The sequence below is a fragment of the Cervus canadensis genome, chromosome 22, assembly GCF_019320065.1.
Source record: "Cervus canadensis isolate Bull #8, Minnesota chromosome 22, ASM1932006v1, whole genome shotgun sequence".
NCBI lineage: Eukaryota > Metazoa > Chordata > Mammalia > Artiodactyla > Cervidae > Cervus > Cervus canadensis.
This window is the reverse complement of record NC_057407.1, coordinates 8,105,336-8,117,926: the sequence shown is the minus strand read 5'-3', so window position 1 is coordinate 8,117,926 and position 12,591 is coordinate 8,105,336. Positions and strand designations below refer to the sequence as shown.

The 12,591-nt window shown below is 35.7% G+C and overlaps 1 protein-coding gene across 3 annotated transcripts in view; it reads left to right on the top strand.

The window, feature by feature from the left end:
- SETD2 (SET domain containing 2, histone lysine methyltransferase) overlaps positions 1 to 12,591 on the top strand; it is a 75,696-nt gene that overhangs the window by 27,610 nt on the left and 35,495 nt on the right. For all 3 annotated transcript variants that reach the window (XM_043442994.1, XM_043442993.1, XM_043442992.1), the window contains exons 4-9: positions 425 to 556; positions 2,072 to 2,200; positions 5,245 to 5,368; positions 6,969 to 7,046; positions 8,775 to 8,872; positions 11,011 to 11,137. In XM_043442994.1, coding sequence (XP_043298929.1) covers positions 425 to 556; positions 2,072 to 2,200; positions 5,245 to 5,368; positions 6,969 to 7,046; positions 8,775 to 8,872; positions 11,011 to 11,137 — 688 coding nt within the window. The remainder of the gene's footprint in view (positions 1 to 424; positions 557 to 2,071; positions 2,201 to 5,244; positions 5,369 to 6,968; positions 7,047 to 8,774; positions 8,873 to 11,010; positions 11,138 to 12,591) is intronic.

The window sequence follows — 12,591 nt, the reverse complement described above, 5'->3', positions numbered from 1 at the left end:
ACCACAAAGAAGTCCATTAGGATTGATTCTTAAACTTAACTTTATTAATCAGCTGTGTTATTACCTGATACTCATGAGTTTTCCAATTTCCCTCTGGAGCCAAATATGAGTACTGACTTGAAACTGCTCAGAATTTGAGGCTTAGATGACAAGGACTAGGAAAAAAGGCTGAGTCCAAAATGATAGACTTGACCTTATCCCATCCTCCCATTTGCCAAGGCTGAGGTTGCCTCTGATCTATTTTGCAACACAGGTTTTCAGTCTCATAAATGCTTAGTGGTTCAACATTTTTTCTTTTTAAATGATTGACTTAACCAGAATCATTAAGTGGAAAACAAATGAGATTTGGCATTTTTTGACTGTGTATAATGTATCATTGCTAGGACATTTATTTAACCAATTTTAATAAAATTTTACCTAATAGAAAGAAGAATAAATCCCATCGGGATATTAAGCGAATGCAATGTGAGTGTACACCTCTTTCTAAAGATGAAAGAGCTCAAGGTGAAATAGCATGTGGGGAAGATTGTCTTAATCGTCTTCTCATGATTGAATGGTAAGTAAATTAGAATGCTCTGCTTTTGCTCAGTTATTCTATCAAATGTCTCTAAATATTGAGAAGAATTATTAAGAAGAGTAAAATCTTAACTTTTCTCCTCTTAGCTACTGTTGAGTATTTATGAGCCATGAAATCTCCTGTGTGAAACTGGAGATGAAAACTCCAATCTCCTGTTTATAAGGAGACAGATTTCCCTCACATTGTGCATTAGATTATGACACGCACTGTAAGTGCTCTGTAAAGTAGCCCTAATGCTGACATAGGAATATTAATTTTTACCTAGTCTCCTTTTATCTCTTGTAAGGTTCATGTCCTGAGAAGTAAATGTTGGTATTTTTAAATTTTTATCATAAAATGAACTAAAATCCTAACATTTCAAAAGTGCTTAAAGTAAGTGTCTTGTTCTCCTAAGCCTCAATCCCTCTATTTGTAGTCTTTCTAGATAATTTTTATGCCTGTAGGAGCAGAGGTGGACATTTCCTCTTTTTATGTGTAAAAATGAAATTCTTACTGTATGTACTTTATGAAACTTTGTTCCCCCTCGCTTGCCACACACGCTTTTAATATGTTTTGGAGACCTAGTCAGAGCTACATATTTTGACCTACCCAAATCTTTCTCTTGACTATATTGTGTATTCTATTCATAGTTAATGTGTAATTATTAATCTTCTTTTGATGGACATTTGCTTCAGTATTTTTCATATAAATAGTAAATATCTTTACATTAAAAAATGTGATTTTTAAAAAACAATCAGAATGAAAATTATATCATTTTTAACCATCAAAAGATTATTAAGGTGCTTTATAGTATAGGTGGGCCTCCCAGGTGGCGCTAGTGGTAAGGAATCCACCTGCCAGTGCTGGAGATGCAAGAGATGCAGGTTGGATCCCTGGGTCGGGAAAATCCTTGAAAGTAGGAAATGGCAACTCACTTTAGTATTCCTGCCTGGAAAATTCCGTGGGCAGAGGAGCCTGTTAGCTTTGGACTATTAAGAATTCAGTAAATTTTTTATTTTTTCCAGAAGCCATTGTGGAAGAGCCTTGCTACTTCATGTTGTGCTTACTCTGAACAAGGATGTGTTTAATGATGACTTTGGTTTTGCTTAAATGTTGCTCAAGTAGTTAGCTACATTCAAAAGATGAAATTAGTGATGATTGAAGTGGAATATAAGAGAAGGTGCACCGATTGAAAATAAGTTAGCTCTGCATAGTTATCAGAGTGCCACAGGCTTCCATGCAGTCTGGAAATGAATCCTAACACCCTGAGGGAGGAGTAATAACTAGTTGATAAAACTGTATTTTGAGCACCATGCGTTTAACTAACAGTGTAGGCACTCAGTTCTAAGGAATCCCTTCATGATGGAAAGAATCATTGAGGAAGGCTCATTTGGAGATGTACCACACATATGCTGATTATGCCATAAAGATAAGGATATATTTACATAACTCTAGTGAACATGTTTTTGGTTCTTTTGCTGCTTTGAAGAATTAATTTTCTGTGTCTCTTTTCAGTTCTTCTCGGTGTCCAAATGGGGATTATTGTTCCAATAGACGGTTTCAGAGGAAACAGCATGCAGATGTGGAAGTCATCCTCACGGAAAAGAAAGGTTGGGGCTTGAGAGCTGCTAAAGACCTTCCTTCGTAAGTTAGGTTTTAATCACCTTTCATTTCATTTGTGTTGTTGAAGTTGGTTAAATACCTTTTAGGAAAATAATTTGCCAATTGCACTGAAATTTAATAATAATTATTGTGCAGAATGATGCTTGGTAGCTAGTTTTTGGTTTTTTTTTTTTTTTAATTCACTTATTTTAGGAAATTAAATAGAAATCTCTTCTCTATATATATGAGAGAGCAGTTTGTCCCTTGTGATGTTTCGAATAGGCAGGTCCTTCTTTGTCTGATAGTCACGTTAACTTTAATTCCAAGTAATTACCAAGGGTTTGTGTAGACCCCCAAAATCCCCATGAAATTCTGTAAAAAGGAGTTAGGACAGAATCTATAACAGTGAATCTATATAAAATTGAGTTGGGATAAGAGTGGTGGAGAGTGTCTAAGGATATTAGAATAGAGAATTAAAGCATACTTGATAAACAGTAAACATTTTTGAATGAATAAATGTTGCCTTCTGTCTAACTCTTGTTACTTTTATATGTAATACAATAAAAGATCAGTTTATTTTCTACCATGTTCAGTATTTCCTTTAGCCACTCATTGTTTTATACATAGTATATTTAAGTATTCTTATGAAAGTTGATTGTCTTTTTCTTTAAAGTTAAGTATATATAGATTACATGTGTTTATGGTGGAAGAATTTTTTAAAATACATCAAAGGAATAAAGGAAGAAAATAAAACAGTTGCTGACTTCTGGTGACTAAAGCACAGCTATTCTTTCAGAATCCTAAGCATATGGCCACACTTGAATGGGAATTGGAATGGGGTGACGGGTTTTAATCTTTTTATTGTGAGGATTCAAAGCAACCAGGTACTTTAGTTTTCTGACAGGAATCCTCATGTATCTTTTGAAAGGTTGGAATTGATATTCATGTCACTCTTATCTTTTTGAGGATCAATCAGAAAAACATGTTTCGTTAAAAAAGTAGTAGAAACGTCATTTTTCCCTTTTCTACAAAGTATTATCACAATATCTTGGTTCGTAACCATTTTTAAATTTTTTCTTTGAAACATATCTCACAGAATCATCTAAGTATATTCCATATCCAAACTCAGTGGATCCTTTATAATATTTTAAATAAATAATAGACAAGCTTCCCTTGTCTATTATTAGACATCACACTCAGTATTTCCCAAGGCAGTCCAGTGCGTTTCTAAAATCACTAACTCTGATCTAGATGCAGGTTTTATTCTACTGAAGCTAGCCAGATTTTTCTTTTGGAGAATCTTTTTTTAAAATGTATTTATTTAAAAAAATAAATAAATAAAATGTATTTATTTTTTAAAGAAACTCCGGTTTGTTCATAAACTTCTGTTATGGGGTAGTAATGGATACTATTGTCTTTTGGCGGAGTCTGCACTAACATAGCTTCAGCTTAAATATAAATTCTTATTATATGCAACAGAGACTATTTGTTGGCTCAGAAATCCATTTCTTTTATGAAGAAGGAAATGGGAGAGGAGAAAGTGTGTGACTGATTGACATAGCAGATTAAAATTTCCTAAAGCTCTTGAGCTTTCCTCAGCTACTCACGAAGAACCCTGCTTTGGTAAAAAAATATATTAGGACTTAATGTTTCCATGTTTCTGACACCTTCACTCATGTAACCTCCATATGCTGATGGTAATGCCAGTTTTATAAACTTTTGATTCTGAGCTATTTAGATGTTCACTTTTAGAGTATTCCCACTTAAAGGACACACTGTCAGATGTGCACAGTGTAAGCAGGTATTTGGAACAAAACTACTAGTTAGTATTAAAATATGACAGACTCCACCAAAAAACCAAGCAAATCCCTACCAAACCCTCCAGTTTTAGGTTGTAGGAATGGAAGGCAATGCTGTCCAGGTTGAACTAATGTTGTTTTTGTTGTGTGTTTAGTTGCTTGGTCATGTTCGATTTTTTTTGTGACCCTTTGGACTATAGCCTGCCAGGCTCCTCCATCCATGAGATTTTTCAGGCATGGACAGAGGAGCCTAGCAGTCTAGAGTCCAAAGGCTTGCAAAGAGTCTGATACAACTGAGCAGTTGAGCATCAGCAGATTTTGGGCAGCTATCACCTTTGTGTAGTTACAGAAATTTCTATCACCCCAGAAGGAAACCCCTTAACCCAATCAGCAGAATCTCCTTGTTGCTCCCCCTTCCCAACCTTTGGCAACCTCTAAATCTGCCATTTCTGTGGATTTAACTATTCTAAATATTTGTTTCTGGCTTCTTAAAGAAAGTTTTAAGTATAGCATTTTTTTAGCATGCCCCCCCCCCCAAAAAAAAAGAAATATACTGATTTTGTCTGCATGTCATAACAAATACAAATGATTTACATTTTTACATTTAAAAAGTCTCTTGGGTATTCGTTGCAGATCAGTCGCTTAGTGGTGTCTGACTCTTTGTGACCCCATGGACTGTAGCCCACCAGACTTCTTTGTCATGGGATTTCCCAGGCAAGAATACTGGAATGTGTTGCCATTTCCTTCTCCAGGGGATCTTCCTGGACCAGGGATGGAACCCATGTCTCCTGCATTAGCAGGTGGATTCTTTACCGCTGAGCCACCAGGGAATGCCAGTGATTAATGTGAGGGCATGTTCATTTATTTTCTTGCTGTGTGTCTTGGGGGGATCTTAGTTCCCTGACCAGGAAATGAACCCCAGGCTATAGCAGTGAAAGACCAAGTCCTACACCCTGGCCCAGGGAATTCCCAGGGCATATTTATTTTGCAAGGATTAGAGAATACTTCCAGGTAGATCATTCCTTGTCAGAACTTAGGAGTAAAGCATAAAGAAGTATTTGTTTACATGGAGGTAATAACTTCAAATCATTGGTGAGAACGAGCTTTTATAAAGGGAGAGAGGAGACTGAGAATTCATATCTTCAATAGAGAAGAAACAGATAAGTAACTATTAAAGAACAATCAAGGGTAGAAGCTAACTGAAAGAAACCAAGAAGAGAAGCTTAATCATGATTATTGATAAGTGTTAGAGAAAACTAACAGACCTCTTTTTCTTTTTTTGGCCAGGAACACCTTTGTCCTGGAATATTGTGGAGAGGTACTTGATCATAAAGAGTTTAAAGCCCGAGTAAAGGAGTATGCACGAAACAAAAACATCCACTACTATTTCATGGCCCTGAAGAATGATGAGGTAAGTGGCATGAATGTGTTTGTTTTGAAACAGATCTGGAAATTGTTGAGTTTGAAAGGGGTCATTGATATGGACTGATCTCTGAAATATAATCAGTGGCAAAAATAATTAGCTGAACAATGTGTATAGTTTTTTTCTATTTGCTTAAAAAAAGGATGAGGGAGAAGTATTTACATGTATATGTAAATGTAAACATGCATGTTTCATACTACAGTTCTTAAAAATCATTGATATCTCCTAAAGAGCTTTTGTTTATGTGGATTATATTTATCAATATATTAAAAGCTGAGAAGTTGAAAATATTTTTTTATTAAACCATTTAAAAGTGACAGCCTATTATATATTGACACAAATATGCTTTTATGAAAATTGTTTTCCAAAAAAGTTGTTTTTTAGTGAGGAGCACCATTTACAATTTCTTTAATGACTGGCTTAATAAATTTAGCTAGATTCCATGTCTGCCTCTGTTCAGTCTAGAAATGCAAGGTGTAGGGACTTATCCTTGGATCTACTGCTTCTGACTGTGGACCCAGCAAGAGTTTTAACAAACTCTCCAGTGGATTCAGATACATACCCAAACTTGAGAACTACATACCGTGGTATTTCATGCATGCATTTTAAAGTGAAGTTTTATACACGTGAAGTAAGATTGCAGTATAATAGGATGTAAGAAATAGCTAAAAGAAAATGAAACATTGATCAATATGGAGATAATTTGACCCAGAGGTGAAATGTTGATATCAGATCTCTTCAGAATTAAGAAGCTGGATATTTGACACTGTGATGTATAAAGTTATGTGAGAGAGTTCTCTAAAGGAACAGGAGATTAAGGGTCTTAAGTTTGCCAGATGCTTTTCTTTTGCAAAATGCACATATATATATATTTTTTTCAATTATTTTTATTAGTTGGAGGCTAATTACAATATTGTAGTGGTTTTTGTCATACATTGACATGAATCAGCCATGGATTTACATGTATTCCCCATCCCAATCCCCCCGCCCCAATCCGATCCCTCTGGGTCTTCCCAGTGCACCAGGCCCGAGCACTTGTCTCATGCATCCAACCTGGGCTGGTGATCTGTTTCACCCTAGATAATATACTAAACAGACATTTCTCCAAAGAAGACATACAGATGGCTAACAAACACATGAAAAGATGCTCAACATCACTCATTATCAGAGAAATGCAAATCAAAACCACAATGAGGTACCATTACACGCCAGTCAGAATGGCTGCTATCCAAAAGTCTACAAGCAATAAATGCTGGAGAGGGTGTGGAGAAAAGGGAACCCTCTTACACTGTTGGTGGGAATGCAAACTAGTACAGCCGCTATGGAGAACAGTGTGGAGATTTCTTAAAAAACTAGAAATAGAACTGCCATATGACCCAGCAGTCCCACTTCTGGGCATACACACCGAGGAAACCAGATCTGAAAGAGACCCGTGCACCCCAATGTTCATCGAAGCACTGTTTATAATAGCCAGGACATGGAAGCAACCTAGATGCCCATCAGCAGACGAATGGATAAGGAAGCTGTGGTACCTATGCACATATATTTAAGGTCTCATTTTTAACTCTTAAATTATCCTTATCCCTAGATAATAGATGCCACTCAGAAAGGAAATTGCTCCCGGTTCATGAATCACAGCTGTGAACCAAACTGTGAGACTCAAAAAGTAAGTTGAGGTAGATTTAAGAGTTTGAAATATTTGTTCACAACTGCTGTTCTGACTATTAATTTTAGATCTATATCAAAGATACCCATGGATATTATTTTTAATCATTTTTTATTACTCTGTTCTTGAAATTTATTTAAAATAAGTTTAGATTTATAGAATAATAAGTAGTGAGGACTGAGTTCCTATATGCTATCCTGCATTAGCTTCCCCAACTGTCTACTGAATGTAACCATAGTACAGTTACCCAATCCAGGAATACTATTAACCATTAACTCATTTAAAGACCTTGCTTAAATTTTGCCATCTGTCATTTTTCTGGTCTGGGATCCCATCCAGGAGCTCCAATTGCATTTCATTGTCACATCTCTTTGCCTATAAGTTTAATATATTGTTAAGGTGCCAAAATGAAAAACCAAATTTTAATTTTGATGAAGTCCAATGTGTAGTATTCAGATTTTATATCAGTTATATATCAGTCTTAGCCAGGTGCCAGATTTGGTGGTTTTAATATTTGTAAGGGACTGAACGGCTGCAGATGAGAAAGACAATCTGTGGTGTGCATGTAGGTATACTTCTCACCCTCAACAAGGCCAGACTTTAGGTCTTGGTTACCTTTAGGTCCCTGTGCCTGGCACATAGTTGACGCACTTGATAAATCCATTTACTGAATTTGATAATAAAACATTTTGAGATAATTAATGATCTCCATACCCTCTGATTTGTGGTTTCAGCTTAGGAAAAACACACACACACACATGCGTATATGTACATATATGTGTATGTGTGTGTATATACACACACATACACATATACGCATTAGAATATTGTGGTTCTGTTTTAGGTTGAGAAAGTGATGGATCCACTCCCTAGAAAAATATATCAATAATTTCCTCTCATATTGAAATAGTGGTTTTGACTCTTGGATATTTTTTGCTGTTTGATCACTGTACTAATAGATGTAGCTCTCCCAAGAGCCGAAACATATAATGAATAGGAGAACCCAGTGTGGAATTATTTAATTAAATTCTGGTTCTAGTTTTGACTGCAGCTGGTAGCCACATGTCTAGCCATGAGACTAGTTTTACTGTGTCCCTTCACCTCTTCAAGCCTGGGTTTTTCATCAGTAACATGTTCAAATGGTCTGGACAGGAGTTCTCCAGTCAACTTACATCTTAGATATTTTGGAATTACAAGGTCCATTTCTGGTATATTTACCCCTATTTTAATTGTCGAGTTTTTTGCTCTTTTCTGCTGCTTCATTTTCTGTACGCTCAGCATTATAACCACTGCTTCATGTAGTTAAACTTGTGGCATTATTGTTTTCCTGTTTCCACGCCCTATCTTATCTTAGAAGATAGTTACTTTTTACATAGTATAAAGTAATACAAATTTGTCGGGTACTCAGTGATACCAAACGTTCCCTATATGCCTGTTTATAGTACAAGTGAATCCTTATTGTATGGAAATGTGTTTTAAAATAACTTAAAATAGCAGTTACTTTTATTAGAGATAAATTATAGATGATACTCAACTGGTAGCTCATTAAATAAGATTGATACTTCTTTTTTTTTTTTAATTCTTCCATTGCTCTTTGGAAAAGCATTTATTGTCCAAAGAGACACATACATAACATAATTAAGGCAGATAATGATGATCTTTAAAAAACACACACACACACAGATTAACCAGTCACTAATTTATTTTCTTTTAAAAACAACACCTTAGTGGACTGTGAACGGACAACTGAGAGTTGGGTTTTTTACCACCAAACTGGTTCCTTCAGGCTCAGAGTTAACATTTGACTATCAGTTCCAAAGATATGGGTAAGTATTGATTCTGCTCTGTTTTGCTGTTTCTGATGGGGAAATACTGTTTAGATGTAGGAGTCTAAAACTTAGGTGTGAATTACTAGAAGTTATATGTACTTTTAGTTCTTATCTATAGTGTTCTCTTTTAGTTTTAGTATTTTCTTTTTGCATGTCACATCAGGCCATTAAGGGATATTGTACAGGAACTACATGTTCCTCTGAACCTCATTTATATAATTATGTTTCTAATGTAATTTTAAAACTTTTTGTTATAGAAATGTCAACAGGGCGTAGATGTGTATAAAGAGAACAATAAATCCCTGCCTAGCCATAATTCATCTGTCAATTATCAGCTCATGACTAATCCTGTCTCAATATCATATCATACTCTGAAAAAATATTTTTGTTACCTAGTTCTATCTACCAAAAACTGATACAATAGCACTGAATACCCCTTGCATTTATATTGTGGTTTTATAAAACCCCACTAAAAGAAGAGTGTGAAGTTTGTGACAGGTATTGAACAAGATGACTCTGGATTATCTCCTCATGCCAGAAAACCAGTTATAAAAGATTATGAGGGTCATGTCCAGAGGATTCAGGACTAACTTGAATAGAATCTCACTTACTGAAAGTGGCAGAGTTTTTATTTAGACTTAAGCATCAATAAGAATAATAACGACCAGTGGTTTGAAACACAGTATATAAAATCCATGAGTTTAATGATACTTTAAAACTGCATTAGTCATAATTGAAAGGAACCAATTCGTGATTTTGAAAACTATGGTTTTTTAAATTGAAATATAGTTGATGTGCAATAGTACAAAATTACGTGTGTACAACATGTGTTAAATCACTTCAGTCATGTCTGACTCTTTGCTACCCTATGGACTGTAGCCCACCAGGATCCTCTGTCCGTGGGATTCTCTAGGCAGGAATACTGGAGTGGGTTGCCATGTCCTCCTCCAGGGGATCTTCCCGACCCAGGGATCAAACCCACATCTCCTGCATTGGCAGGTGGAGTCTTTACCACTGAGCCACCAGGAAGCCCTTGTAGCCTATTTATTTTATGCATAATAGTTAGTACCTCTTAATGCCCTATCCATCTTTTGCCCCTTCCCCTTTATCTCCCCCTACTAGTAACCACTGATTTAAAAAATGAAAGAGGGAAAAAAATCAAGCATTTATCCTTCCTTTCTTAAGTGAATTCTATTTCAGATTCAAGCAATTGGTGAGAGGAATTCTTTATAGAGATATTTTAGCTAATAAATGAGGTAGTGATGGTATCACCATTTTGCAACACCTAATGAACTAATTGATTTAGGCAATAGATATGCTGAGATTGACCAAGTTCCACATAGGGCTCCTTTTTTTTTTTTTTCTCTTGTATTTGTACTGTCCCCTTTGAAAGAAGGGAAACTGGAAATTAGATCTGTTTGTGATTCCTGGCTGTATTTATCAAATATTTTTCTGCCTCTGATTGTTACTGTTAAATACTAAGATCTATCAGTTTGCTTTTGGAATAGTCCTTCACGTTTTCCTTGGGTAGCTCTGGTTGCCAAGTAAATAGCTGGCAGAGGTGATTTATACCCAGGGCTGTAGACTTAGGCCTGTTCTTTCTTCCACTTTTCCTTCACTCCATGGTTACATATATTTATTACTATATGTGTTAGTACTGTCTCATCCTTAAGTAATGATAACTTTTAATAGCTACGTGTTTCCTAAGTGTCCTATGCATTTTATATCTATATATCTATTCATAATAATACATTTTGTTCTGTGTGCCAGTTAAATATTCACCTATAAGTAATAGATACTGATTTAAGCTATTTTGTTCTTAGCCCAAATAGATACATGATTTCTTATTTTCATATATTAGTAGGAACTCTCATAAATGGAGAAATTACTTACTAACTTCTTGGCTAGTTTTGTCTAGCTAATAAAAGAAGATTGGGAAAAAATGGATTTTTTTAAGAGCAATTTTCAGGCATTTCCACTAACTAGTATCAGATTTGTTGGTATCTCTTGAAATAACTGGTTTTTTTCTTTAGATTGGATTGACTTCTCTCTTGTATGTAATTGCTATACTACTGTCAACATTTTTTATGGTTTACCTTCACATAGCAGATGTCTTTCATATGTTCCTTGCACAGGAAAGAAGCACAGAAGTGTTTCTGTGGGTCAGCTAACTGCCGGGGTTACCTGGGAGGAGAGAACAGAGTCAGCATCAGAGCAGCAGGAGGGAAAATGAAGAAAGAACGCTCTCGTAAGAAGGATTCCGTAAGTGTTCCGTTCTTCTTTCAACTTTCACCATACACATTTCAAGAAGGAAGTAACTTTCCTTATTGAATTTTGAAAAGTTAAATGACAACCAGAGAAAGGGTTAGATGAGATAATTTTGGAAAAGTACGGTTGCTATTTTTAGTTCATAGAGATTACACTTGAATACTAAGAACTGTTGAAGTCATCTTGAAAACACGTGGGCTAATAGTTTTTAAAAGCCTGTAAAATTTGTAATCCTACATATAAGTAACTTGTTAATCTGTCATGTTAATCTGCTCACATAAGTCTGATCTTTCCTAATCTTTTATACTAGTTTTTTCATTTGTTTGCAAGTGTTCTTAAAATCTCTAATCCTCTTTGGGAGCATAAGGTGAGTTTTGAGAAGTAACAGGTGAGTCAGGAGTGAGAAAGGGATAGGGTCTTTTTATTTAATCCAGTATACCAGTGGTTGATAGCCTTTTTTCTACCTCAGTTCACACCGGAGACACCAGTGGAGGTGAGTGGTATCTTGCTATTGAAGGGGCTCTTAACTGGGACAAGAATTTTGTGTTGTTTTTCAAACCTCCCGTGTCTTTTTCTGAGGATCCCTTTGTGGGAGCAGTGTTTCTTCACCTCAGAACCACCTGCAGGGTCTGTCCTAAAGATGCACGTTTTGGGACCTAACCCTAGACCTGCGAATCTTCAAGGAGGGCTGGGTGAAGGAGCCAGGGAGCCTCAAGTGTCAGCCAGCAAATCTATCTGTGATTCTTTCAGCTAGCTCATTCCTAGGCTTTTCAGAAACCCATAGTACTAAGAATCATAGGTGACAGCCATCTTACTACTTAGATGAGCAGACAACAGACATAAGACAGGGACGGGATAATAGTTAAAAGGTGATTTCAGTAAGTCCAAATTAATTGGAGAGAATGAATTGAGAATCTGAATTCTATAAGAAGATTTAGATAGCAGAAAGCATTGGAAAGGGCCATTTAAAAAACATAAAAAAGGAAAGTTTATAAGAAACATCCATGCTTGTAACACCCAGGATGAACAACTGCTGTTTAGAGTATTGTCATTCAGCTCTGTTTTAGAGAGCATACGTGTTGTAACTGTGTGCTAAGCACTCTTCTGATTACCTGACACATTAACTCATTTGATTCTCACAAAAAGTTTTAAGTTAGGAACAAAGATTTTCCCTCTTACAGAGGAGAACACTGAGGCACAGAGATGTTACAAGGTCATGCGGTAGGCAATAGAAAAGAGCTTACCTAGTTCTTTTCTTTGCTCTTAACCGTACTGAGTTCCTTTGTGTAGTTTTAGAAATGATATATATATATTTCTGCAATTTGTTTTTACTCTTATTTTAAAATTTGATCCATGTTGAGACATATACACACACATTTAACTGTGGTAAACTCTCATCATATAACTGTTCATTTATATATATTTGTACTCATGAACACTTGCGTTTT